The following is a 27,986-nucleotide window of genomic DNA, read 5'->3' as shown; positions in this document are numbered from 1 at the left end:
ATTTATTCAAATTAAATTATAGTATGAGTTTCCTATACAAATAAAATCTTTTTGTAAATAAAAATACAAAATGCTACAAATTTCAATCATATAAAAATGCAAAAATAACATCTGTATTGTGATATATATATATATTTTCCCTTTATCATGACCAAACGCACAGTAGTTACCCAGAGTCCACGCCGTCGTGCTCACTGAAGCATGAAACGGTCTCTCAAGCCTTTGGCTTCTGTGACACAAGCTGTGCTGTCTCGTGTCTGCTTCCACGAAGGTCCAGGGGGCCTTCCTTCCCAAATCTTGAGCTGGGGATGCTTCTGGTTATCAGCCCCCACCAGGAGGGAAGCGGTCCGACCGCTCTCGGGCCGGTTAGGAAGGCAACTGGGGACGGCTTGTTCCTGAAGCTCTGAGAGGTCTGCACCGAGGCGGCGCCGCCGCAGGACGTCACTGGTCCAGCTCGCTCTCATTCTGCAGCGTCTTCATTGCCAGCCCCCAGAGGGTCATGCTGGAGAAGAACTGTCCGTCCGAGTTCCTGTGCGCGGGGGCCGCGGTGCGGCTGCCCAGGGGGTCCCCGCAGTGCTGGTCCAGCGCGGCCAGCGAGGAGCGGATCATGGCCATGCCGTCGGCCTGCAGGGGCTCGGCGCCGGCCACGTCCGCGTAAGCGTAAGCCTGAGGCTGCGCCTGCGGCAGCGGGGGCTTGGCGGCTTTAGCCGGATCCAAGCTGAGCCTCTCCTGGTCACCGACTCCGTGAGGCTGCACCGTGGGCCGGAACTTACAGTAGGAGCCGGCAGAGTGGCTGTCGAATTCAGTCGCTGGCTCTTCTTCCACTGGGTGGACGGGGAGCTTAACGGACACGGGCATCAAAGTCACAGACACGTCTTGGGAAAAGGAGTCTGCGCTCTGAGGTTTCCCAGGCTCCGAGGGGGCGATGGGCGGCGCGAGCCCCGCGTCGTCCGCTCGGCAGTGCATCTTCCGGTGCCGCCGCAGCACGGCCGAGCGCGTGAAGCACTTGCTGCAGACGTCACACGTGTACGGCTTCTCCCCGGTGTGAGTGCGGACGTGCCTGCGGAGGTCCCCAGAGCCACCGAAACATTTTCCTGGAGGAAGAAAAAGGGGTCTTTTCAGCGGGGAACATTCTGGAAGGAGTCCCCTCCTCCAACTGCTAAACCCTGGCCCACGCTGCTTTGACTTGAACTCAGTTGGGCCCTGCGTCACTTGCTCACTCTGTATATATATATATATATATTTATTGAAGTATAGTCAGTTTACAATGTGTCAATTTCTACGGTACAGCATAATGCAGTGCTTCAGTCACACATGAACATACATATATTCGTTTTCATACTCTTTTTCACAAGTTACTGCAAGATACTGAATACAGTTCTCTGTGCTGTACAGCAGGACCTTCTTGTTTATCTATTTTATATACATTAGTTAGTATCTGCAAATGTTGAACTCCCAATTATCCCTTACCACCCCCTTCCCCGCCCCACAGCCATAAGTTTTCTATGTCTGTGAGTCTGTTTTTGTTTTGTAAATAAGTTCGTTTGTCTCTTTTTTATATCCACATATGAGTGATATCATATGGTCTTTTTCTTTTTCTTGCTTCCTTCACTTAGAATGACAATCTCCAGGTCCATCCATGTTGCTGCAAATGGCATTATTTTATCATTTTTTATGGCTAAGTAGTATTCCATTGTATAAATATATCACAGCTTCTTTATCCAGTCATCTGTTGACGGACATTTGGGTTTCTTCCATGTCTTGGCTATTGTAAATAGTGCTGCTATGAACACTGGGGTACATGTATCTTTTTGAATTAAGGTTCCCTCTGGATATATGCCCAGGAGTGGGATTGCTGGATCTATTTTTAGTCTTTTGAGGAATCTCCATACTGTTTTCCATAATGACTACATCAAACTCCATTCCCACCACCAGTGTAGGAGGGTTCCCTTTTCTCCACGCCCTCTCCAGCATCGATCACCTGCTCACTCTGGATTCCAGACTTGTCCACACTTCTCCAGCTGTAGCCCCTCCAACCTGCAGCCTCATCTGGTGCCTCATGCGAGCCCTGGCCGCCCTGCGTGGGAGTGCCTGCTGAGTAGGCCAGGGCGCTGGCCTGCTACCTATGCTGGGAAACTCTGTCAGTTTTGTTCAGATTTTCATAAATCTAACACAGCCAATCTATAACTTAGAAGCATCTTTTCTAAAGATACTAATGTGTCCAGCTCCCAACATCATTTTATGTCTCCTTCTCCAGGCTCCCTTTTCTTTTTCTGGATATATCATAGAAGCAGGGGATCTAGTTCTGCCGTTAGAGTTGGTTAGCAGATCAGAAAGGAAAAACCAATCAGCAACCTTACGGAAGTCATAATATATTTATAAAGGGCTGAAACAAGCTATACAATTTACGGGGACACATTTTAGAACTTCTCACTCATTCCTATGTCACTATATTTGAATTCTCAGCCATCCAGTCCTAGTCAAACAATGGTGGGCTATTTGGGCTGCTTCTAATTGTTTGCTCCTATATCTGAGGTGCAATTAATATCCTTCTTTTCCTTTTTTCCTTAAGATAAATTCTCAACAGTGGAATTACTGGGCAAAAGGTGATCACTGCTTTCAGGTTCCTTAATATGTACAATTTCAGCCACAGTAGAGTTCCCACGGAGAGAGAGGGGATATGGGAAGTGTCTCTCCTCTGTCCCTCCATCAGGAGGTCACAGTGAAGCAGCGCCCACCTTCTGCGGGGAAAATCCAGTGGAGACAGCTGGCTTGCAGGATGGGTGGCAGAGAGGGGAGGGTCATCTCTGTGCTGGTGTGGGCCTGCAGACCCCCTGGAGCACAGACCATGGGTATTTCCACAGATCAGACAGGGGTCATGCTTGCCAGTGAGCCAGTCTGGAGCCTTTTGAAATCCAGCCTAAGAGGACTGCTTTGAGGTGCAGATGGGACCCCAACAGAGAAAGTCTCCTTGGAGTAAACTGCTACAAAACTAAGGGCTAGAGGTCTAAGAAGTCGGGCTGGAAGAAAAAGCGCCTCTCCATCTTAGAAAGTGCAGCTGAATGCTGGGGAAGGAGAACGGAGTGGGTCTAGGGCTGGCCTTAGAAGAAGCATGAACTGCTGGAAACAGAGGGACAGGGACAGGGACAGGGGGATGAGATGGAGGGAGGGGAGAGGGAGGTGGAGGAGGGAGGGAGGAGGCAGAGGAGAGATACAGACAAGCTTCAAACACAGCAAAGCTCAGAACATGAAGCCACCTTAAAATGGAAACTATCTTTTGAACCCAGGAAAATGAAAACATACACCCATGCATAAACTTGCACGTGAGTGTCCACAGCAAATTTGCTAAGTGAAAGGAGACAATTACGAAAGACCACGTATCATATGATTCCATTGACACGAAATGTCTGGAACAGGCACACCTATAGGCACAGAAAGTGGACTGACGGCTGCCCAGGGCTGCAGGGAGGGAGTGTGGAGTGACTGCTGCTGGGTGTGGGCTTTCTCTTCTGGGCTATGAAAACGTTCAGGTTCGATCGTGGTGAGGGAAGCACAACTCTGAATACGCTGAAACCGCCGAACTGTTCACTCTGCACGGTAGATGTTATAGTCTGAGGTTTATCTCAATAAGCTATTAAAAAGACTTGAACCGGTCATGTGAGAACGCTCTCGCTCCCTTTCTCTCTTCCCCTGATGCCCCAAAAACAAAACCCTGGTTGTTGGTGGGGGAAGGGGTGCAAGCGTGGGGATGGGAGACGGGGTCCTGCTGCGCCTCCTCCTCGGCGGGGGTCTGGGCTGGCAGCCAGGCCCCGCTGGGAGGGGACGAGAACACTGAACCTGCACTCCAGTTCACAGATACAACAATAATTTGGAACTGACACTTTAAATTAAGGATTTGGGACTGTAATTGTGATTTAAAGTGATGTAATTTTATCCTTTAAGGATGATCAGAATGGTCCTGGAGGTGCTGACAGACATTCGTGTCCAGGAGATCGAGATACAATTTAAGTGGGAGATACAAAGAAAGCTGCCTCCAGTTCCCACACGTCCTGCCCTACTTTAGACACCAATCACCATGAGAAGGAGCCACTCCAGGGGTGCCCCAGTTCCAGGCTTCGCTGCCTGACTCTGAGCATTGTTCCTATTTGTTCCAAACAAGTAATCATAGCAATGGTCACTCACTCATTCACCTGAGATTCAACCCACACTGTCACGTGTACACATGCCTGTGCACGCACACACGCACACACTCCCTGAGTTCTCCAGAGGCTCCAACACTCTGTGACCGTCGTAACAGGAGGCTGAACTCACAGTCCCAGTTTCCTCACCTGGGCAGGGATGAACCCTGAGACTGAGGGCTGCCAGCCTTCCCTTTCCTTCCTGATGATGTCACTGATGGGTCAAATGCCTCAGAAACAACCTCGGCTTCATGATACATGGTCTCAAGAACCCTCCGTCTCAAACCCACGATGCTCTCCCCCACTTTTCCAACTGCCTGTGCCCCGCCAGCCCAGACCAGGAGCACGCGGCACCTGGGGCCCCGTATCAGTCATCTTTGTATCCGGAGCACCTAGGACAGTTCCTGGTTGACTCAGAAGACACTGAGTCAACGCCTGCTACGTGAACGGAGACAAATCAGAGAAGACCAAGGGGGCAGTGGAACAGCATTACTTCCAGTTTACCCAAGAGAAAAGGGATGGCTTATCTGGGACCCGAACAGCCCATGACGGAGCGGGCAGAGACGGGCGCCCTCCCCACAGGGGCGGCCAGGTGACCGCCGGCCTGCGGCGGGCGGGGACTCACCGCAGGCGGAACAGCTGTAGGGCCGCTCCCCCGTGTGCCGGACCCGGTGCTTCACCAGCTTCCTCTGCATGTTGAAAGACTTCCCGCACTCGTCGCAGGTGAATACCTTGTCGGCCGTGTGCGTCTTCTTGTGCTCCTTCAGGTTACTGAAGTTGCTGAACCCTGGGGAGACCGGAGCAGGTGTTAAGCTGAAGGACTGAGGACAGCTTAATCAGAAATCTTCAAGGGAAGAAAAGGAAAACGCTCAGCTCTACCTCGACCACAGATGTCACACAAGTGTGGTTTTTCTCCTGAGTGAATAATTATGTGACGCTGGACATCACCAGAGGCTGCAAACCTGTAATGTAATTTGGAAATTCAATTAACAGCCTTTCTGAGTTACTGCAAATCTTTATAATTGCAAGTCACTGAGGGAGGAGATGAATTCTCCCTGTGTTACTTCAGAATGTAATCAGGAGTGGCCTGATTTCATTTGAAATGTGCATTTTTAAAAATTACTTTTTTTCTCTTCTTTTTAAAGGAAAGTAGAAAATGATCCAAGTGTTTTGCTCTTAAAACCCTTTCTCCTCCCTACTTTCATCAACCTTTCCCCTTCCGAGATGATCAACCCAATCCTCGAATATGGAAACCTATGCTCTTTCCTTTCCACCGCACTCGACAGGAGAGTAAAAGGTTGTGTTTGGGGGAAGATGTTGCAATACAGACATGATTTGAAATGCATGCCTTACTTTTAATGGGAGTTCAGAAAGCTTACATTTAAAGTGCCCTGCAAAACAAGACTTTCAGGGACCCCAAGTCAAGCAGCAGGGAGTTTCTGCTACAAGGCATCTCCAGGAAGCAGTACATGTGACCTGGGCACTAAACTTGGTCTTCAGTGTCCAGGGGGCTACGGCAGAAAGGGTGACATGTGAGGCTAGGCAGCTTTTACTTCTCTGTTTTATACCATCTGCAGAGACAACAGAACCAAGGGTGTTGTGCGTCCTCACAGCGGACTGTGACCACAGCTGTCCCACTCCTGTCCCATCCCCCAGCTCCTGAGTGCAAACTTATCAGACACAGAGAATCTGTACTGTTTATGTTTTTGTTCCCATCACAGCACTTAGCATACAGAAGGTGCCTAATAAATGCTGGCCAAATGAATGGTTACATGAATAAAACACTACGCGACTGGTAGAATCCTGGCTGTTCCCTGCTGTCCTACAATGACTGGCCATCAGGTGACCGAGGCTGTGGACTCTCGACAAGGGCCCCCAGTGAGGGGACAGGGGTCCACGTTGCAGGGACCATCTCTCCAGACCGCTCTCCACCTCCAGAGTAAGTCAGGTCGATTCCCACTTCCCAAGTCTAAGCCCTCCCCGGCCCTCAGGCTTGGCCCACCCTGCCTGTGGCTGAACTCACAGCCCTTTATGGGTCTGGGTGCACAGCTGGGGTGCCTCCTACCACCCCCTCCTGAAGGCCAGGCGTTCAGGCCGCAAGTCTCATTTCCCCTACCAGTCACCTCTGGCACTCATCTATTTTAACAGACATTCTTGGAATGAATGGAAATTTTAGTATAAAATAATTTTGTTTCCTGTAAAATCCCATTTCCTAAGACTTGTGTCCTAGATTCTCATTCTTTTAATTAATATTTCCACTTCTTTGGGTTATTCTCATGTGCATCACATCAAAAGCCAGAGGGTTTGGCTTTACTGTGTTCCTTAGTGAGGCAGTGAGCCCCCCCGTGGCTCAGGGAACACGGACTTTCAAAGCCGCTGAGACGAGGGCTGCTCCTTGCGCGGGGTGAGCGAGGCCGGCACTGACCTCTTCCCGCAGATCTCGCAGATGTACGGCTTCTCTCCGGAATGCCGACGCAAGTGAGTTTGCAAGTTGCCCGCCTGCAAAAAAGGAAAAGCAAAAACATGCCAACAATGAAAGGTTTTTTTTCTCTTTTTTTTCAGGGCATACAAATTCAAAATGGAAACTGACAGATTCAGCCAGGTTCCAGTCCTACTTCAGAATGAAGACTACTGATGCACAACTCAGAAGGAGCCACGTGCGAGGAGATGGAGGTCCAGCCCACTTCGGCCTTAGGGATCCCCCCGACTCGCAAGCAATCTGCTGAACAGGGGTGCCTCTCAGCTCTGCGCTCCACGCCAGCCCCTGGCCTGGCCCATCTCAGGTGTGCGGGGTGCCGTGTCCCTCTTAAATGTGCCTGACACACCGTGGGGACTTCTTTAGGGGTCGCTAAGCTTGTGTTTAAACAGCTCTTGATATATTTTATTTTGTATTTTTTTTTAACCTGGACCATCTATATGCAAACATCATTTGAAAAAAAGGTATCATTTGTACTTGGTTATTTCAGTATTCATTGTTTCTTCCTTAAAAACATGCTTTTGTTCATAAAGAAGGTGAGACATTTCTCAAAACTATTTCCTCCGGCAGTATGGTTGTTCTGCCTGACAGCCTGGTCATTTTTACCTCTGTGCAAAAATGCAAACCAGGAGATTCACAGTCGTCCTGCAGCTTCGGGCCTTTTATGTTCCTAATCTGTGAAACTAGCAGGGCTTTATGAAGGTTAACTGATTTAAATGAAGACCAGAGAATAGATTTCCAGGTACTAATTGACAGGAAATCAATGAAATTGCTTAAGGTACAGTGAAATTAAAACTGCAAATGCCTCAGATATTAAAAACGCTACTGGCAAATGTGTTAAATTAGGATTTGGAAACAAAATCTTCCATAGCTGTAATTTAAATTAATAGTCTCAAACTGTCATGTCCCATACTTAATTCTGTTACAAAACCCCCACACTGAATAGGATGAACATACTCAAGGGCAATAATGTGCAGGCAGCACACACAAAATAAGCCAAAAAGCCAGCATGAACAGTAAAACCCGACTCATAAACGTGGCTTTGTAAATTTGCAAACTATATTTTAAACAAGATGCAAAGATAGTTCGTGGCTGTAGGTCTGAAGATGGGTTTGATGTCCATCTGTGGCCAGTATAAAGGATGCTGTCTGTGGAATTTATGTAACTTGGAAGGTTCTTTACGTCTACCAGACTGGGACACACTAACTTAGATACAACATTTCAGAATATGATAAATATGGCTTTTAAAAAAACTGGTGTATTTTAGATAACCAAAGAGAAAGAATCTGGCAAAACATTGGCAAATACCCAGCTTTTAACTGAATGATTATTAGTAACAATAATAAAACAGCAAATGTCAACAGCAATAGACATTTGGTCTACTCAGGCTTTTACATACATAACCAACTTGCCCTCAGAAATTAGTAGTGTTATCTCTATTTTCCAGATGTAAAACTGAGATTCAGAGAAATAAATTGGTTGCCCTAAGTTACATGGATAGGAATTAACACTGGTTTGTCTGATTTAAACTCTTGTCTTACACGAAGGGCGTGCACGTTTCTGTGAAAAAACTAGCTTGTGTTGAATTCTCAGCACGACAGTCACTCTGCCACTCAGGAAGCAGCTCGTGGCAGTTAATATAAGGCACCGCTGACTGTTTTAAAACAGTCACTTACAAATTTCAGAAAAGCTCAGCAATTCGAATAGCACCATCTGCTCAGCTGTTAAATTGGATCCCTCTTGTTTCAAGTTATCTTGTGAACTATGTATTATGATTGAAATGCGTTCTGATTAGATTCTCAGCAATGTTGCAGATTTCCTTTTTAAATAAAGCATAACAATGACTTGTTTCCAAAGTAAATTTTACTGAATGGTCTTCCACTTAATATTATAGTAAGCAATTGTAAAACAAACTTTAAAATGTTTCTTTAGCTATTTAGTGTTGGAAATGTGTAATGAAAATAATTATCATTCCCCCAGATAAAGCAGCATATAGTCTGATACATGGTACAAAAACAGATTAAGTAATTACATGATTTAGGCAAGTCCAATAATATATTCAGACAATTTACACCAAATTACATTGTGAACTAGGGCTCAGATTACGTGCTCTTTGGTCAAGCGTCTTTATTTTCGGTAAACTTTGCTATGCTTTATCGCTAATTATATCCTAAGTACACAGACTAGAAAGCACACAGTCCTAGAAATGATCTACCGCTGGGTCCAAGAGGACTCCAGCACTGGTAATAGCAGGAGATCTCATTTATGAAGAGCCCACTCTGAATGAAGCCCTCTGCTAAGCACTTGCGAACAGTGCTCCGGTCATCACAATGTCCTCATAAAGTCTGCTTCACACGGTACAGGAAGCAGACAGAGGCGCTGGGCGGCAGTCGGCCTCAGCCCCGACAGCCGGCGGGAATACTCCGCCTCCGCTTTGTCTGCCGACTCCAAGCTTGCGCGGCTGTCGGGCAGCAGCGAGGTACCAGCAGTAAAGGAAGTTCTACTCCCTTTAAGTCAATACCATTTTAAATCAGGATGGAGTCGTCAGAATTCTGGACTGAAAAACTCTGTCGCAGAAAAGAAACTAACACCTGATTTATCGAGTAATTAAAAAAACAAACCCACTCAGATAGGTACCTGAACATCAGTATTTAAACACGATCAAACCAAGGATAAATTCTCTCTCAGAATACTCTTCTAATGGCTACTGATTGTTTCTATAAGAAAACAGGGAATCAGAAAATTTTAGAGATAAAAGGGAACTCAGATCTTAAAAGTCATTTGTGTTCTAAGTGTTTAAAACAGAAAAAAAAAATCTAGATATTAACACAGAGATGTCACCTAAAAAACTGACCATTACATTGATAAAAGGACATTTGACAGTGTGGGAAATATCAGCTCAGAGTTGAAAACTTAATAACTTAAGAAAGTGCATGAAAATATTCTTATTCAGTGGCGGGAGGGTACAGCTCAGCGGTAGAGCACATGCTTAGCATGCACGACGTCCTGGGTTCTATCCCTGGTACCTCCATTAAAAAAAAAAGTTCTGCTGAGTAGTCAAATGATCATTTACTCTAATCTCCCTGCTTCCCTTTAAAAAAAAAAAATCTTATATTTTGCGTTTTCACCATGGATGGGGTGAAACTTTGTCACCCTGGCATCAGGCCACATCAGCACCCTGGAACCATGCGTCCCGGCGGCCCCTGCAGGATGCTGCATCCTGCCCACCACGCCCTGAACACAGGAGCTGCTGGGAGGGCACTGAGCCTCTCAGAACTCATCCTTCTGCAGCAGCTGCTCAGTGCTCCTATTTCTGCCACCTTGGAGAGACAAAACAACTCCATTCCTCTCCCAAAGACAGCTAAATATGCTGAGTTTCCCTTTTCCTGTTTCTCACGTGACAGGCACTCCAGATCTGTCACTCATCTTATTTTGTCCTCTGGATGCCCAGGTTCTACTCCACATGGGAGACACGTGGCTCCAAATGGATCCTCGTTCATACTCTGAAGTACGGCAGGACTCTTCCTTCCTGCGATCCAGGCAGGTGCAGAGCCCAGGATTATGCTAACACACGTATGTTCCGTTGTCACAACCTGGACTTGGCGTACCTTTCTCATGTATCAACTGCTTGCTGACTCAGCATTAAGGTTGTGGCTACATTTTTTTTTTAAAGACTAACCCTATTAAATACTAAATTGAATAAACAGCATAAAAGATTAATTCTCTTTGGTAGCTCTGTTTTCTAACTTGGAATCTTCCAGAAGGGAAAATACAAGCTCACTTCTGCCAAAGCAAACAGTCTGGCAGCTACATCGGACACCCCAGTCATTGTACCACATGTATTCCAGTTCATATGAGAAACGGATGCTGGCTTGGGCTGAAGGGTGGCTTACACAGTGTCCCTGTGTAGACACCACCGCTGCTCCCTCTGCCTGGAATACCAGGGGCTTCCAGGCTCCTCAGGTGCCCTCCTGTCTTCACGGCTCCCCTAAGCAGTCACTTGACACATGCCAGGTCCCCACCCACCCAAATACCACAGCTTTCAGAGAGAAAGGACTCCTCTCCTCTTTGCCCGCATTATTCCCTGTACATCTTTCTGCCATGGCATTTCCAACATTTCACTGCACTTTGTCACTTCACACAGCTGCTTCTTCCTTTAAACAAAGATAAGCTCCTGGAAGCCTTATTCATCTTTGTGCCCCACACAGGGCAGAGCTCCCTGGACACTGTAGACTTGCAATATATACGTGTTGAATGAAGTTTTTTAAGAGTCCTTATTCACAGAAATGTCATCATTTCACTATGAAAGAAAACAGCACTGAAAATCATATATACGTAATCATATGTACTATATGTAACTCTACATTCATAAAAATCTGATAAAAATACAGACACCCGCATGGAAGAAGAGGACTTCTGTAGTGCCTATCAGACAGGGCGGCCCTTGGCAGGACCCACAGCGAAAGTGTAGGACCTGGTCTGAAGCAGTGGGCAGGCTGCCCTCGGAATCACTGTGTTAGAGGGAACCAACGTTCCGGCCTGCTTACGCCCTAACCCTTAGTGTACACTCTCAGCAAAACAGCCAGTCAGCCTGGGAAAACTTAAGTTAGACCAAGTTACTCCTCTGCCTAAAACCATCTAGTAGCTCTCCATTCCTCTCCAAAGGGAAACTCAAAGTCTTTATAATAGCCTAGAGGATGCTACATGACCTGGTCCCCATCACCTCAATGTCGTCTTCTCTAACTAGTGTTCCTAACTGCGCTATCCCCACCGCCTACTTGACAGATAGCAGGCATTCAATAAATGTTTACTGGACATGCTCTTGACCCAGCTCTCACCACAATCCTGCCCTACTTTCCAAGCAGCGTCTGCACACCTACCAAACCTCGGAAAAGCCTGCCCACAGTTCTCAGCCAGGTGACACCCCACTCGCTCTTCTAAGGATATTGCCAACGTCACCCTATTTGTTGTAACTCCAATATCAAGTAGGAGCAGAATTAATACATATTGTTCAAGGAGTAAAAACTTGGAAGCGTATATACAAGAAAACAGACTGAAAATTCATCTGAAATTTTGATGCAAATTAGATCAACTTCCTAGACCTCCACCCCTTCAAATCAGAGAAGCTGATCCCGTCAGATATGAAAAGTATTCACAACAGAGTGATAAGTCTGACTTTATGGATTTAATTGTTTGAGCTTCTATAAGCTCAGTATATATTATATAAACATACACATTACACACATCATATAAATATATATCACATACATATATATTTAAAAAACTTTGGACTTCTAAATGTATGTTCTATTTCTACCCTTTCCTATTTGCTATCGCCTCTCTAGTTAAAACTTAACATTTTAAAAATTTAAAAAATTTTTCAAAAGTATCAACACTTAAGCCCCACCCCAAACCAAGAGAGTCGGAATCTCTGGGAGAGAGCCCCGGCATCAACGCCAGGAGAGAGGGCTGAAGGCAGGCTCAGGGTGCCTGGGTGTCTGGTTTTACTTCATTTGGTCACAGAAGGGTTCCAAGCAAGAAAAGAAAAGAACCTACATTGTTAATCAGAATTTAAATGTATAAAGGACTTTCACGTCCATTTTTTCATTTAATCCTAACATTCCCATGAGGTGGTATTACCTCTATTTTAAGGATTAGAAAGATGAGGCCCAGAGAAGTTGTGATTGCTAATTATTAGTGGTCATTAATCTAGGTTTTATGCTTTCCCACCACACCAAAGCTGGTAAGATGAAAATGGTGGTGGTTTGGGGAGGGGGTTGCCTTAGGAAGACTGGTCTGCAAACGCAGAGGGGGACAGAAGACATGAGAGGAAGGAGGCGACAGCAACAGGATAAGGACCAATAATGTCTCCTGAGCACTCACTCCGATTCTAAGGACTTCATCCTATCAACTCAGTTACTCCTCACAATTTACAGCCTAGGAAACGCAGGGACAAAAGGCTGGGTAGCTTGTCCAAGGTCAGAGCAGTAGACCAGAGGCTGGATTCAAATCCAGACTGTCTGGCCCTCGAGCCCGAGCTCTGACCCACAGGCGGGGCAGGTATGAAGCAGCACAGGTCCCAGCAAGAGGGGCAGATGAGCGATGGCTGCTCCACTCAGTTCAGCAGAAGCCTACTGAACACCCAGTGGGTGCACGGCCCCCGCTCGGATGAATAATGCAGAGGGACACGTGAGGACATGGTGAATCACTGCACGAGGGGAGCAGGAAGAGGGGACAGTAATTAGATCGCAGGTCGTGGCGCGCGGGCAATGGTGAAGGGGAAACTGGAGGAGCCGTGTGCAGAGCGGGCGCTCCCTTACTCTGTCTGTGCCCCCAGGGCCGGCCCGGCCAACTCCCACCAGACTGGAGGGCTCGCGTCCTCCAAGGTCCAGCCCGGAAGTCCCCTCCCCAGTGCAAAAGCCCTTGCACACGCTGTTACTACAAGATTCTCACATGTGTGTAAAAACAGATGTAGGTGACTGCTTCCTCTGCAGGGCTGCGCACGAGCCCCTGTGAGCAGCTTCTGCAATGCCAGTGCCCAGCCCACAGCAGGGGACCCGTTATCTTCCATTTCAGAAGTAGGTTCCCACAGCCATTCGACCACGCTCAGCATTTCCTCTAAGACACTACATCTCTAGGGTTCTCTATGTCTAGTGCCCAGATCAGTACACAGCCTGTGGGAGGACACGACGCATGCTGGCTGGGCGAGAGGGCACACGTGCAAAGGGTCGTAACTGAGGTCAGCTAACAGGGAGTGCAGGCAGGGCATGAAAAGTGTTTGGTCTTTTATCCAACATCCTAACACCTACAGTGTCAGGAAGAATCAGGACATTCTTGGATCCAGCCCAGCACAATCTGCAGCCCCAGGTGGTGCTCCATATGGTTTACTGGGAACATCATTCCCGGAGGAGGAGAAATATACTAGAACTTGGGCCCATCCTTGATGAACGGGGAGGTACCGTGAGAGTTCACATGCTTATAAAAAATGGTATTTTCTCCTCATCAGCTAGAAATTTGTTTTCTTGAAAATTATTTTCTCCTGATTTAGTCTGAAGTCTGTTAAAAGTTACAGATTTTGTCAGAAGCTTTTCTCACAAGTCCAAAAGTATGGCTTATCTGTAATAAAAATAAACAGTGGATTTCAGGTTTCCAACGATTAACAATAAATAAAAGTATTCCCACCTGAGAGAAATGTTTCCCACACATGTTACATTCAAAAGGTTTCTCACCTAAAACAAAACAAAACAACAACTTGTAAAATCATTAGCAATCTTTGCACAATCATCTTCTGTTTAACATGTTTAGACCTGCCTCCTGGGTCCTGGCTGTCAAAGCAGAGCACTACACATGTTACTGAAAGGCTATGAAAACAGGAGCCTCTGCGCCCTGGTAGTCCTCTCTCTCGCCCTTGGATGAGAAGAGTGAGATCCATATTCACTCTTCTCTAAAAACTTCACCTGTCCTCCAATATAAACCAGTGTTGAAATCAAATGAATTTATCTGCATTCAAACCATACTTAGGTTTGGACATAGCCTTTGCCTTCATCTGAAAATGAAATCTGAGTTTTCTTGCTGAACAGCAGGAACCTAGTCCCCTGTCCTTCAGTCTGACTCCTCCAATTGCCACCGATTTCGAACTGAGCCAAGTGACTCCTTCATACCACACGAGGTAGGAACCTGGGGCAGCCCGAAACAGAGCAGGACCTCCTGAAAGAGTGACGGGGAAAAGCCTCTCTACCGCCTCTCAGCCTTGGCGGAAACGCGCTAAGGGGGAAACATGATCCCAGCGTGGGATGCGCTCCCTCGCCAGCTGCTTAGCCCCCTCTGATTTGAGGAACTCTGAAGAATTACACTGTAATAGATGTAGAGAAGGGAGCTCTGCTACAAAGAAGCCATGGCAGTTCTGAGTAGTCTCTAGAAAATGATCTGTTTAAAAGCACACTTCAGGTATCACCTTAACCTACGGAACCCTAATAAATAAGACCGCAAGGACCAAAAACCTTCCATTGTCCCCATCCTCCTCCAATCTCGTGGTTTCATTAAGATCCTTTTTAAAAAATAATAAGACTGTGTCCCTTCCTACTGTATCGCCGGGGTTTGCTAGCTTTCTGGGCTGCCACCAGGGTGTTTTTATTTTTAGTTATTTTTATTTTATTTTTTTAACATTTTTTATTGATTTATAATCATTTTACAATGTTGTGTCAAATTAGGGTATTTTTATTTTGATCTCTTCCTGAAACTGTTTAATGGCTTCCTCAAGGGTGCCGGGGGGGGGGGGGGCTTCCGACCCCAAGTACAGATGATCCTTGAACGACAGGGTATGAACTGCGTGGGTTCACGTAAATGCAGACTCCCTTCCACAGTAAAGCTACAACAGTACTACCCAGTCTGAGGCTGGCCGAACCCACCATGTGGAGGAACTGGTGTGCAACTGACCGTCAGTTATACTAGGATTCTGACTGCTTAGGGGGTCAGGGCCCCTAAGCCCTACAAGGGTCAACTGCAATTATAATCATATTGATTCTGTATTTCGGACTACACTTATGTCTGAAATTATGGAGATAACAGATTATGTTATGTTAAAGTCACCATCATGGGGAGAGTCTGAAGAAAGAGGGCACCAGTTATTAAGACTCTCAAGTGGCCAGGGCTAATAACCCTGCTCTCAAATGTTTTGCTCTCAGGACGCCTTTACACTCAGCAATTGAGGGTCCTAAAGAGCTTTTGTTCATGTGGGCTATCTCTGTTGGTACAGGCCATATTAGAAATCAAGACTGAGTGATCTTTGACATATAAGTATACATTTTTCATTGCCCACCAGAGTGACAGTCTCATCACACACCCTGCAGCCTTTAGCTGACTCCACTGCACACTCTTGGGAGAAGGAAAAGGCCAACTAACACCCTACACTATGATACAAATAGCTCTGGCCTCCCTGAGCCCCTGAAAGGGTGCCCCAGACCAGACTTTGAGAACTGCTGCCCTTCTCAGTGTATTTACATCCCAGGAGCATCTGTGCCACATAGCTGTACCATGACTATTACCCAAAGATGTGCTTGCAGAATAAACAGTTTTTGTTTCCTTTAAAGCTAAACCAATAAGTTTCTCAAATAAAAATGACAGTGATCGTTAGGTTCCAGGAAATATAAGAAAACACAATGACCTAAATTAAATTTTTTCAGGGAAAAACTGAGTTAATACTAGTTAATAATGATAGTAGTACTTCATATTCAAATACACAGATTTGTAAAGAGATTTCATAAATATTAATTCAGTCTCTTAACACAACGAGGTAGTAAACACCTAAGCAAACGGGGAGTCAGAAGTGCTGACAGACCGTCACGTTAATAACCACAATTCCCAGAGCACCTGGAGAGAGGTTATTTTAGAAGCATTCTGTAACATATTGCTTCTCAAGCCCATAAAGTAACTGCCATTAATTTATGGTGTTATTAGAGTCATCATGTTTCAGGGCAGGAAGGAAAGTAATATACATATATCGTATCATGTAATGTAAGTTTGTATAACACTTTGTAAAAAGCTTTTGGAAAAAAAGTTTTGGGGAAGGGGAGGAGACACAAATCAATGTAGTAAAACTGAAAATTCAATGTTCAAATGGAAAAATTTCCTTCGAAAATATCAAATGGCTAAAGCTGATCCGTATTAAAAAGTTCACCTCCTGCCTCCCAAATGACAACTTAAAAAATTTGATACTCAAATTACTTTCCAGAAAACTTTCAGAATTACTCAAACTAAGTTACTTTAGTCTGAATGAACCTACATTATGCTTCAAAAAAATCTAATTCTAAACAGCAAACTAATATTGCTTATCTGTTTTATAATTAATTTGAAAATTTGAGTGCATCAGAATAACTCACCAAACTTTAGAGATGGAAAGTTTATCACATAAAACTGTCATTAAAATGAAAAGTGTACCATCTTTTGAAACTGGTTCCATGAAAGCATTTATAGAACTTAAGATTATTCTTTACGAGGCATCACCAAAAATATAAAGCAAAAAATAGTTAACACCCCTTGACTTTTTGGGTAACTACCAATGACGTCATCAAGCAACAGCAAAACTTCTTACGAGAACAGGCGCAGGCAGTGGTGTCTGACCGTCTGCATTATTTCCTTTCCTTTTGCCTGCAGGGACTGAATCAGTGTACCTGTATGAGACCGTTTGTGAAGCTCCAAATTGCTTGGGTGTTTAAAAGGTTTTCCACACAATTCACACGCGTACTGTCTCTGTGACTGAAGCGTCTGGGACTGGTCTTCCAGGGCTGCAGGGTCCTCCGGCCTCTCCATTTCATTCCCACAATTAAAACTCTCAGAACTGATGAGTTCTTCTCTTTCCTTTTCTTCAGCACTTTGGCTGTCCACTTTTTCTCTACTGTCTTCGTTAGCAGATTCTGTCCTCTTTGTTAAACTGTCATCTGATTTGGGTTCAGATGTTGGCTCTGCAGATTTCTGCGACTTTAGGAAATTGAGCTTCCTAAGGTGAATGGCCTTTTTGAGCCTCATCTGTCTGGTGGGTTGTTGGTATGCGTTGTCTGACTCAGGGTCCGGGGCAGAGTCACTCAAAGGCGGGGCCAGGAAGTTGGAAGGCAAGTGCTCCGAGGACTCCAGGACGCACTCGGAATGACTGACAGCACAGGGCTGGTGTTCTGCGCCATGAAGCTCTGGGGATGCGCTGAAGGGGAAAGGCTGCTCGATGACCCTCTCATGACTGGGACAAGAGGTCTGCTTATAGTATTGCTTACTGTAAAAGTTTCTGAGTTTGTAGTAATAGTTTGGCTGTTTGAAAGGCAGTTCTGGACAGCTGCCATCCAGTGTCTCAGGGGCTTGTTTGGATGTTTCAGCTGTGGAATGATGAAGACTAAGTGACGATGGAGCGTGAGAATGTGATTCGTCCAAAGCTTTACTCTGCTGAGCACCTGCTGAACACTCCTGCAGCAAATGGGGCGGATAGTTTTCACTGATAACACAATTAGTGTCGGGAGCCAAAGTGCCCTGCAGGGAGAACGCGCTGTTACAAGGCAGGACAGGTGGCTGGTCTACAGTGGCTGACTTTAAAAATGTGTGACACAGATGCAGAACGTTTTGAACCTGCAAACACTGTGCTATGTCCAGCATTCCTTGTATGTTGTCCTGGTTAAGATCGAGATGAGATGTGTACATGAAGTCCAGGATCTGCCCAATGCCACTGACATTTTTAATATCCAGGTGAAAAACATCATTCTTCTGGCCTGAAGAATTCTGAAAGAGGCTCCTGATAAAAGAAAGGATATGTGCTTACAGTGCTAACAAGGAATACATTCTGATAGCTTTTTCTTATGAATAATATTCATGTTAACATTTATAATTACTATGCTTCTATAAATGCCAGGATTTTAAAATTAAGTCTGCTTTCATCCTTTGGAAAATTTTGATAAGACATCCAATAAAGCAATCCAGATGAATTAAATTAGCATGTTGAATATCCAAACTTCCAAGTAAATCTCAAAGTAAAATTCTGAAACATACTCATTGCTCTTTTTTTTTAAAATGTAGTTATCCATGTGTATTATTAATTGCATACAGATAAGAATATAGAAAACTAAAGAATACACATTTTTTAATATTTCATGTTTAGTCTGACAAGTTATAGATCTCAGGCCATAAAACACATGCAACAACATTTCCATATCTAAGTATCTTAAAAACATCTGAAAAGGATGGACCTAGAGATTATCATTTTAAGTGAAGTAAGTCAGACACAGAAAGACAAATATCATATGATATCACTTATATATGAAATATAAAAAAAAATTATACAAATCTTATTTATAAACCGAAAATAGACTTATAGACATAGAAAACTATGGTTACTAAAGGGGAAAGGGCGAGGGAAGATTAAATTAGGAGTTGGGATTAACAAACACACAGTACTATGTATAAAATAGATAAAATCAAGGACCTACTGTATAGCACAGAGAACTATATTTAATTTCTTACAACATATAAGGGAAAAAATCTGAAAAAATATATGTATGTATATGTATAACTGAATCACCTTGCTGTACACCTAAAATTAACATTGTACATCAACTACACTTCAACAAAAAACAAAATTTTAAAAAGTCTGGAAAAAAAAAAGAAGAGAAAAAGACAAATGAACATAAATATAAAACAGAAACAGATTCATAGACATAGAATACAAACATGTGGTTGCCAAGGAGGAAGGGGGTGGGAAGGGACAGATTGGGAGTTTGAAATTTGTAAATACTGACAGGTATATATAGAATAGATAAACAAGATTATACTGTATAGCAACAGGGAAATATATACAAGAACTTGTGGTAGCTCATGGTGAAAAAGTGACAATGAATATATGTATGTTCGTGTATAACTGAAAAATTGTGCTCTACACTGGAAATTGACACAACATTGTAAACCGACTACGACTCAGTAAAATTTTTTAAAAAGTCTGAAAATAAAAATAGCTTTAATAAAACAATCCTAGATATATATTCATTTTTTAAAACTTTAATTTGTTAATTGTGGCAAAACATACATGTCAAACACTTGACTATGGTTCATATGATAAATTCAGTGGCATTGAGTACATTCATATAGTTGTGCAACCATCACCACTACCCAATTCTAGAAACTTTTCATCATCCCAAACAGAAACTCTATACCTTATACCCATTAAACTATAACTCCCATTCTCCCGAGCCCCTCAGCCCCTGGTGACCACCATTCTACTTTCTGTCTCTAGGTACTTGATAAATACTCATTTTGTAAGCAGTAATTTATCTGGCTGTCTGAGGTTTTTTAGCAACCCAATGGTCCATAAGCCAGCAGTGAGAGAGACTATAAATTAATGGCTGAGTGAGGTAAGTTCTCTTGCAAGTTTGTTAAAGACATTTTATCAAATGCTTCCTCCAAATAGTCTTCAGTTCTGTTCTTACTTAAGGAAAGTACAAATCAGAAGTAGGGCGGGGAAAACTGAAACTAGCCAATGTGGGGGTGGGTGGCTATGGCTCAAGGGGAGAGCGCATGCCTAGCATGCACGAGGTCCTGGGCTCAACACCTAGTACCTCCATTAAAAAAAAAATAGCCAGTTTATCACCACATCTCGACCAAATTGTCCTGTGAAGACAGAAGAAACGGCAAAGCCCAGGGATGGGACCACCCTGCACAGGGGCAAGAAGCACTGCCGACCTGAGCGAGCAGATCCACACGACCTGCAGCACATGTGACAGCTGAGCTTCAAACCGATCATTCAGGATTGTCACGGAAAGATTAAATCCTGTTCCGCTTTAGGGAAAGAAAGGTACTGAAAACAGCACTTTAGTGCTTAGTGAGATAAATCTAGTTAATCAGAAAATGTTTGTAGAACACTTAACGCTAATGTTAAAAATAAATGATATACTATTGCTTAATATTATCATTTATAAGTAAATCTTCCATTGAGGCAAAAATGATTACAGGGATAGGTAAATTAAATTCAAACCTGTTTTCTTAGAATAGGCAAATGGGAAACAAAAACTAAAATGTTTTAATTAAAAGAAAAAAAAATAGCATACAAGATGTTCCCCCTCTGTGAGTACTCATCCCAGAAACGTTCCTACCAGAAATTCGATTCCTCAACCTTTTATCCCGAAAGGCTAAGAAAGGTATATCTAAGACTAACATTCATTAGAACTATTAAAATCAAAGACAAAGTGCCAAAATACTTTCAATCACCCCTAATATATTTTAGTTAAATGGCTCTTTTCCTCTCAGGTGACTTTAAATACAAAAGAAAAAGGCCACAATGTGTTACAAAAGACAAAGAGAGTGAAATCCAAGGAGAAAATAAAGTCCAGGCAGGATAGCGCCACGCTAGAAGAGCGTTCCCTCCGTACGACCAGAGGAACAGAGTCGAGAGCGCGTACCTGAAGTACTGGCTGAAAGCTGCCAGGACGTTCTTATGTGCTTTAAAGCAGACTCCTTTCACCACCAACATGCAGTCGCAGAGCAGGCCCTGAATGCGCTGCTCGTGCAGCTGCTGGAGGAGGTGGCAGCTGTGAGTAACAACTGGGTCCATGCTCAAGCATCCAGGAGACCTACGACAAAGAACGTGGATCCATGGTGACTCTCGACGCCATGACGGGAAGCTCAGCAGCTGATCTGTGGTTCACTGTCATGATTCCCTGTCTCAACAGTTTTAACAAACAAACAAAAAATCGCTTCTTGAGCATCTAGACCAATGCTGTTCGACAGAATCATCTGCAGTGACGGACACACTCCTTCTCTGCACTGCTCAGCGCAGTCGCCATGAGCCACGTGAGGCCACTGAGCCCTGGAAGTGTGATGAGTGCGCAGGAGGAACCGCACGTTCAATTTAATTTATACGTTAACAGTCACCGTACTTGACACTGCAGATCTAGGCTATGACCGTGCTAATACTATGTGCACCTCTCTCACCTCTACTTAGATCACTTCACTGAAAGACACAGACATAAACTCTCACGAGGTTAGAAAAAAGCCCAACAGGACAAGATCAAACCAATATTGAGCATCTGTATACGGAGCACTGAATTAGAAGCTGAGGAAAATTAAGAACCTATTTGGGGAGACAAGGTACAAGCCAAAATAAATTAACCACCACCACTAGACAATGATTAAAGACGTATCGCAAAGCAGCATGTCCACTCACTCGCCCCCTCGTGACTCTGACAAGGCACTACTCTAGCAGGGACCGAACGCACTGGGGGCAGAAATACTGGCATGTGTGAGATCGGAGGCAGGAGCTGAGTGTGTGGCTGAAGCCCAGGGCGTGGTAGGACATGACTTCTCAGGAAGGGGAGAGGAGCAGAGGGGAAAGACATGCAGCGGGTCAGACGAAGAGCCCTGCAGAGCCTCTTAAGAACCTTGACTTTGAATCCGAGTGAGAGGGAAGCCATTATGCAGATACGGAGAGTTTCATCATTCAGCATCCATTTGCTGACGACTGTGCGCCAGGCTCCAGGGCCACAAAGGTCAGCAAAGCCTCCAGGCTCCCACCCTCCAGAAGCTTCAGTTCTAGGGGAGGAAACACACACAAAAGCACACGACAAACAGCCAAGCAAAACAGTCCGAGCTGGATGCTCGATGAGCTAAACCGTGGGCTCTGATGTTCAGGAGCTCAGTCTAGTCAGAGATGGTTTTGGGAAGAGGAAAAGTGGGGAGAAATGAGGTCAGACTGGGATGAGACTATGGATGTTGGTATTAAAAACTAAAAAGCCATTATCTGCTTTATTTGCTTTCATCCTCAGTACCTAAGCATGACTGAAAAAGTCTCTAAACCATGAAGAATCTAAGCTTGTTAACATGGCCTCTACTTTACTATTAGCAGTATTATTACTGTTAGTATTATTATTAGCCTTGTCTCCTGTCACTCCCAGGTGTGCCAGCCCAAATAAACTACCTGCAGCTCCCCAAGGGAGCCGAGCTCCTAACCAGCGCTGGAGCCCCCGCCCACTACTCACTGCCCGACTTCCCTCATCCTATTTCACAGGTTATTGAGATAATTGTGAGAACCCACATGATCATTTAGAAATAAATGCATCTGGCATATATGATGTAGTCAACAAACGTTATCTAGGAGGGACACCTGGAGAGCCTGAGAAAATGCAGTGTCCGGGGGCCTCTGCATTGTAAGCAACCAGGTGATTCTGAAGCAGGTGGACTGCAGACCTCTGCTGTGCTCTCTCCTAAAAAGCCTCTGGTTCTGACACTTCCTGTCCTGGGAAGACTTTATTTATGTCTGACTCTCCCACCTTCTGGATAACGCCCACTCCCCCACCAGGGATCAGCCGAGCTGTCATCTGACGCCTTTCCTGTCACATTCCTTCTTCCCCACAGTTCCCTCCTCAAGTCTGCCCTGGGGTCACTCCTCTGCAACCTTACTGCACACACACTTCAGTAAGATGACCTGTCCTTATGCCTCAGCTTGTCCTTGTGTCTCCCACTCTGCTGTGAGTTCTGAGGGTACCATCTGACTCCTCTTCGCCTGGCACACAGCAGACGCTCCACCGCTGAAACGCTCGCTGCTCTGCACACGCTTGCTCTGTGGCTGGTTAATGACGGTTAGTTTCCTGTTTCCTCCCGCTCTACGCTCCCCACAAGCGCTCTCCTACATCCTTTCCCTTCTCCTCATTCCCACCACCTCTCTTCCATGCAAATGACCATGATCCTGATTTCACTAAGAAGGCTGAGCCCATGGGTAACTTGCTATAACCTGACTGCCTTTAAATTCTTTTTTCAGTTTCAGATTTCCCCCTCACCTCTCCCCCTCAATCCCTTCAGCCTCATAGGATGAAGTGTGCCTTCTCCTTAACTTCCCTTCCCGTCTCCTCTAGGACTTCCCTCCATCATTACCCAACTCTGTCCTCCACCGGCTCACCCATCCCCTAACACACCAAGATCATCCCATGTGGGAAAAAAGCAAAACAAACCTCTCCCTAGGTACACGTTGTCATCAGAGGCCCCTCTTTCAGCAGTCCACACAACACCCTGCTTCCCTTCCACCTTACAGCCCTGCTGCCCAATCGCTGCGCTGAGACAGACTTTCCCACGGTGCTGCCCTCAGTCCCATCCTGCCCAGCTTTCCTGCGACAGGTGGTGGAGCAGCCTGCTCACCTCCGTCCTGAAATCCTTCCCTGTGCAGCCCACTTCTGGTTTTCTCTGTCCTGATCTGTTCCTTCTCTACACTGTACTTCTTCCTCTGCGAGCCCCCCAAGTGTTCCTGTCCCTTAAGAGTCAGCACCTGGGCCCTCTTCTCTTTCCCTTGACAACCACATCTATTTTTGGCCTTCATCTGCTCTAAGCAGACAACTCCTAAATTTGCAGGTTTAGCTTCAACCACCACTTCCAAATGTCCAGCTTTCTGCTAAACACCTCTAACTGTATGACCCCCTCAGCTCAGAGTCTCCAACACTCACCTCCCATCATCTCACCCCCTTATCCTGATTCCTCTATTTCTGCCTGGAAACCTCAGTTTCTGATATGTAGAGTCTGGGGAACTGGCATGATCTCTTGGTGTGAGATTCGGGTGGGATTCAGAGATGACATCATCTACAAAGAGCAACGCGGAAGCACTGGGAGTGGATATATTACCCCAAACAAACAAGGAAAGGGGAGCATTATGTCAGATGACGGGCACTGTCCCCAGAGCTGAATCCTCAAGGGTGTTGAACACCCAAACGACTAAGTGACCAGTTACTGTCCCTGCCCCATGGCTGCCTGAACACAAAAGGCTTCTTGGTTCATTACTATGAGCTATCATTTACTGATGACTTACTACAGGCTGGGCACTGTGCTAAGCATATTCTATCCATCAACTCAAAAAGTGCTACAAGAATCCTATTATCATTTTACAAGTGAGGAAATTACGAAATGAGGAGTTTAACTCACCCAAGATTGTAAAACTGCTGTGTTCCAAAGCCAGGACTTAAATCCTGGTTCCTAAGTCCTGGAGCCCATGCCCTTGAGAAAAAGAACATTAAAAACAACACAAAACCTTCCTCCAAAGACTTAAATGTTAAAATACAGCAAATACTCTGAATCTACATTAGATATTGTCTAGCTATTTAGAAGTGGCATGCCAAATTATGAACATTCCACAATTTACTCTGACTATAAAAACTGTAACTATTCTATATTACTCAGTATAGTTCTCTAATTGCTTCATGATGTCAATCCTGTACCTCCCCAATAAGATAATAAAAAGCTCCACAAAAAGAATTGGTGTCCTATATTTATTACGTGTCCTATGAATAATAGCTATAAACAATAACATATCATGTGCCTAGTCACAAATAATAAAAATATTTATCAAACATTTCCTCTGTGCCAGGCACTATTCTAAGCCCTTTACACATATTAACTCATTTAATTCTCAGAATAACTGTTAGAGAGAAACTACACACTACTGGCCTCATTTCACAGATGAGGACAACAATGAACTTGGTAGATTAAAGATGATCACAACTTCTCTGACACTCCTCCCTAGGGGAGGTGGGATCTAGGTCTCTTCTTCCTGAACCTGAGCAGCCTCTGCCTTAATCAATAGAACAGGTAAAGCTGTGCTCACTTCTGGACCCAGGCCCTATGAGTCAACAGCTTCCACCTTCCATCTTTTGGACACTGGCTCTCGAAGGCCTGGGTAGGCACTGGGACCGTAAGTCGCCCAGCTGGAGAGAACACACAGAGCAGGAGAAGGGCTCAGGTGAGCCCAGGCTTCCAGCCATCCCTTCCCAGGTACCAGATATGGGAGCAAAGCCACAATGAAAGCTCCAGATCAGCCCCACCTCCAGCCGAATACCACGTCCAGCCCACACCACGTGGAGCTGAAGAACTGCCCAGCGGAGCCATGCCTGAGTTCCTGACCCACAGAACTGTGAGATGAAATAAAACAGTTTTTAAGTCACTACATTTTGAGGTAGTTTGGCACACAGCAATAGATAACCTGACCAGAGCTACAGACACAGCTAATAATAGGTCATCAATAAGGGACAGAGTTGGGATTTAAACACAGAGAATCTGACTCCAAGGCCCACATGCTAAGCCAACACCCTGGATTACATGCTACAGCTCCAAGGCCTTCCTTGAATAAAATCAGTAGCCTCTTCCGTCTACTACCTATGCCTGATTGTCCAGGTGACCCTACAGATAAGCACCAAAGTAAAGCACAGCACGTGAGGATGAGTGCGTGCAACATAGCCATTGTGTGTTGGGATACCAGGAGTGTGGGGCTCTCTCCGTCTCTGCGGCTAACTCACTTGGTGACAAGGAACAAATATCTCCTGCCTTGTTGATCAACACATCTTTGATACCTAGAAGAATGCTTTGCTCACCAACGGTGCTCAATACATGGTTTCTGGATGATGGAGACTCTGGGCCTCAGTTTTCTCATCTGTAAAATGGAGGGGTCTCTCATCGGGTTAGATAGTCTCTAGGGCATCTTTCTGTTCTAAACGCTATAAATCTATACCAAGAATGTGACAGTGGAAAGATGGATTCAATGGCATCAAAGGGAATGTAAATATGGGAAAAGAGGAAAAGAAAAACATAAGAAAACACTCAGGCAAATGTGAATGAAGAGGTGCTTCCAAAGGGAACAAGAGTCAGAATGGAACTTTATCCTGTAGAAAGTGCTCCAGGAGCAAAGGTCCCTCTGTTCTATGGGGCAATTTACCCACTGGCCAACCCCAAAGGAAAGAATGTGTGGAAGTCTGTGCAGTGAGGTCACTGATCGATGACTTCTCCAAGGGTCCACAGTGTACACACCTCAGCACTGCACTGGCCTTAGAGCGGTCCTGCCTTCCACTTTGGCCACCCTGCTTTTCAAATGGCTTGTTTCCAACCCCCCGCCCCAACCCTAATGACAAAACCACTGGCTACAGCAAACAATCTGGAGTCCTGTCTCAGCACTACAATGACCTTAGGATGCTATACGGACCAATCCAGTTGAGCCAATGTTGGGTGCCTAATATGCGTAAGACATTGTGGTGAGGATGGAAGGCTGCTCCACTGAGGATGGACTGCTCCCTGCCCTTCCTAGGCTGTGTCTCAGTTTTCACATCATTCACTTAACTCCACTGAGTGTCCATCATATGTTGGGCACTAAGGTATGACAGTGAACAACTCAGACATGGTCATCCGGGCCTTCATGAAGCATCAGTTCAGTGGAAGAAACAAGACTAGCACTGCACCAGGGATATTAAATGGGGGAGGCACAAACTAATTTGGGGAATGAGGGTCAGAAGAAAACTTTCTGGAGGAAGAGACATCTATGCTGTAACCTGAAAGTTCAGTTTGCCACAGAGAGTGCCAGGAGAGCTCACCCTGAGTTTTCAGAGGGAGCAAATGAATAAAAAAAAAAAAATTGCAGGAGAGCACAAACAAGGATGAGGTGCACATACATGCCCTGCACACTAACATACCCTGCTTTCAAACCTCTTGGCCCCTCTGTCACTTCTGTTGGACAGTCTTTCCTTTCTTGTCCATTCTGGTGAATTCCTTCTGTTATGGGCTGAATTGTGTTCCCCAAAAATCCATATGTTGAAGTCTTACCCAGGACCTCAGAACGTGACTGTGTTTGGAGAGCAGGCCTTAAACAGGTAATTAAGTTAAAATGGGGGCAGTTAGGGTAGATCCCAATGCAATCTGACTGATGTTCCTATAAGAGGAAGTCTGGACACAGACACCAAGGATGCTGGAACAGAGGCAAGACCAGGCGAGGACAGCGCCAGAAGGTGGGCGTCTGCGAGCCAACAAGAGCTGCCTCAGAAGCAACCAAACCTGTCGACACCTTGATCTTGGTTCTAGTTTCCAGAACTGTGAGAATCTGTTGTTCAAGTCCCCTAGGCTATGGTATTTCGTTATGGCTGGCCCTCGCATACACCCTCTATTCCAGGCCCCACACTGCTCACCTGCAGAGTGAAACCCTCCTTATCACCCACAGACCCCCACCCTACGGCTAATGCTGCTTACCATTCTCTGTTCATACCCCCGTTCAACTTTCATTCATTTATTCATTCAAGCAACACACTTAGTGACCACCGCTGTGTGCCGGACCTGTCTTTAGGGCTGAAAGAGTAGTTAAGCCATTAAGCGGCAGGCACTCTGCTGAGCGCTTTCCCTTCACAACTCGTGAAGCCCTACGGGAACCCACCGAGTAGGAACTGCTATTGCACCCGTTTTACAGAAGCGGAACTGAGGCACAGAGAGGTCGCTGGGCACTGAGACAGCTGGCTAGGAGCTCTGTAGTCTTAAGCAGTACCCTCAACTACAGTGTGATGGGGGAAACGGGCGCCGGGAGCCGGGGAGCCAGGGCGGGGAGGGACCTGCAGCGTCCCGGGCGGCCGGGAGCAACGAGCCGGAGGTCGGCTAGGGCCCCGGGTTGGGCTTCCAGGCCGAGGGAGCTGCACGAGGGAGAAGGCCCCGCTCCAGGACCGGGACTGGGCCTCCGTGTCTCTGAGCCAGAGCACGGCGCGGCCGCGGGGTAACTCACGCCGGACCCGGCAGCTCCCCTGACCCTCGCGGCGCCCGGGGATGCGCGGGCGGCCGCGGGTCCATGCCCTGCCCGGCCCTCGGGAGCCCGGCCGGGACTCCGGGCCGCTCCCCGCGCGCCGGACCCCGCACGCCCTCGCGAGGCCGGCCTACCCGCCCGGCGACCACCTTACCCTCGGAGGCCGCTCCCCGTCCCGCCGCCTCCTCTTCACCTGCCGCCGTCGCAGCCCTCAGCGCCTCTGGCCCGGCTCTGCCGGCAGCGGAACCATTCCGACAACGCCCACAAGGCCGGCCGGACCCGCCCT

The 27,986-nt window shown here is 45.8% G+C and overlaps 1 protein-coding gene across 2 annotated transcripts; it reads right to left on the bottom strand.

Moving 5' to 3' along the window:
* Window positions 1-5: 5 nt before the first annotated feature.
* On the bottom strand, window positions 6-27,969 carry ZBTB49 (zinc finger and BTB domain containing 49). Of its 2 annotated transcripts, XM_031437407.2 has the most exons (8): window positions 27,855-27,961; window positions 20,580-20,750; window positions 16,824-17,926; window positions 13,837-13,883; window positions 6,604-6,677; window positions 5,058-5,140; window positions 4,804-4,965; window positions 6-1,094 (listed from the first exon to the last, which is right to left on the bottom strand). In XM_031437407.2, exons 2-8 carry the CDS (start codon window positions 20,729-20,731, stop codon window positions 442-444), a joined length of 2,274 nt encoding a protein of 757 aa, XP_031293267.2. In that variant the 5' UTR covers window positions 20,732-20,750; window positions 27,855-27,961; the 3' UTR covers window positions 6-441. The 2 variants fall into 2 exon arrangements, with proteins under 2 accessions (XP_031293267.2, XP_031293274.2); XM_031437414.2 differs by lacking the exon at window positions 20,580-20,750 and having other exon boundaries at window positions 27,855-27,969.
* Window positions 27,970-27,986: the final 17 nt, after the last annotated feature.

This window comes from Camelus dromedarius, chromosome 1 (assembly GCF_036321535.1).
Source record: "Camelus dromedarius isolate mCamDro1 chromosome 1, mCamDro1.pat, whole genome shotgun sequence".
Lineage (NCBI taxonomy): Eukaryota > Metazoa > Chordata > Mammalia > Artiodactyla > Camelidae > Camelus > Camelus dromedarius.
Note: the sequence above shows the minus strand (reverse complement) of the source record. Positions and strands in the feature narration are given on the sequence as shown.

Excerpts from the sequence above, each read along its gene's own strand:
- ZBTB49 (XM_031437407.2), bottom strand. The coding sequence starts at position 20,731 with ATGGACCCAGTTGTTACTCACAGCTGCCACCTCCTCCAGCAGCTGCAC. Across the intron at positions 4,966-5,057 it reads GTGTGACATCTGTGGTCGAG|GGTTCAGCAACTTCAGTAAC; the intron begins GTAGAGCTGAGC and ends CGGTCTCCCCAG. Across the intron at positions 1,095-4,803 it reads CTACAGCTGTTCCGCCTGCG|GAAAATGTTTCGGTGGCTCT; the intron begins GTGAGTCCCCGC and ends TTCTTCCTCCAG.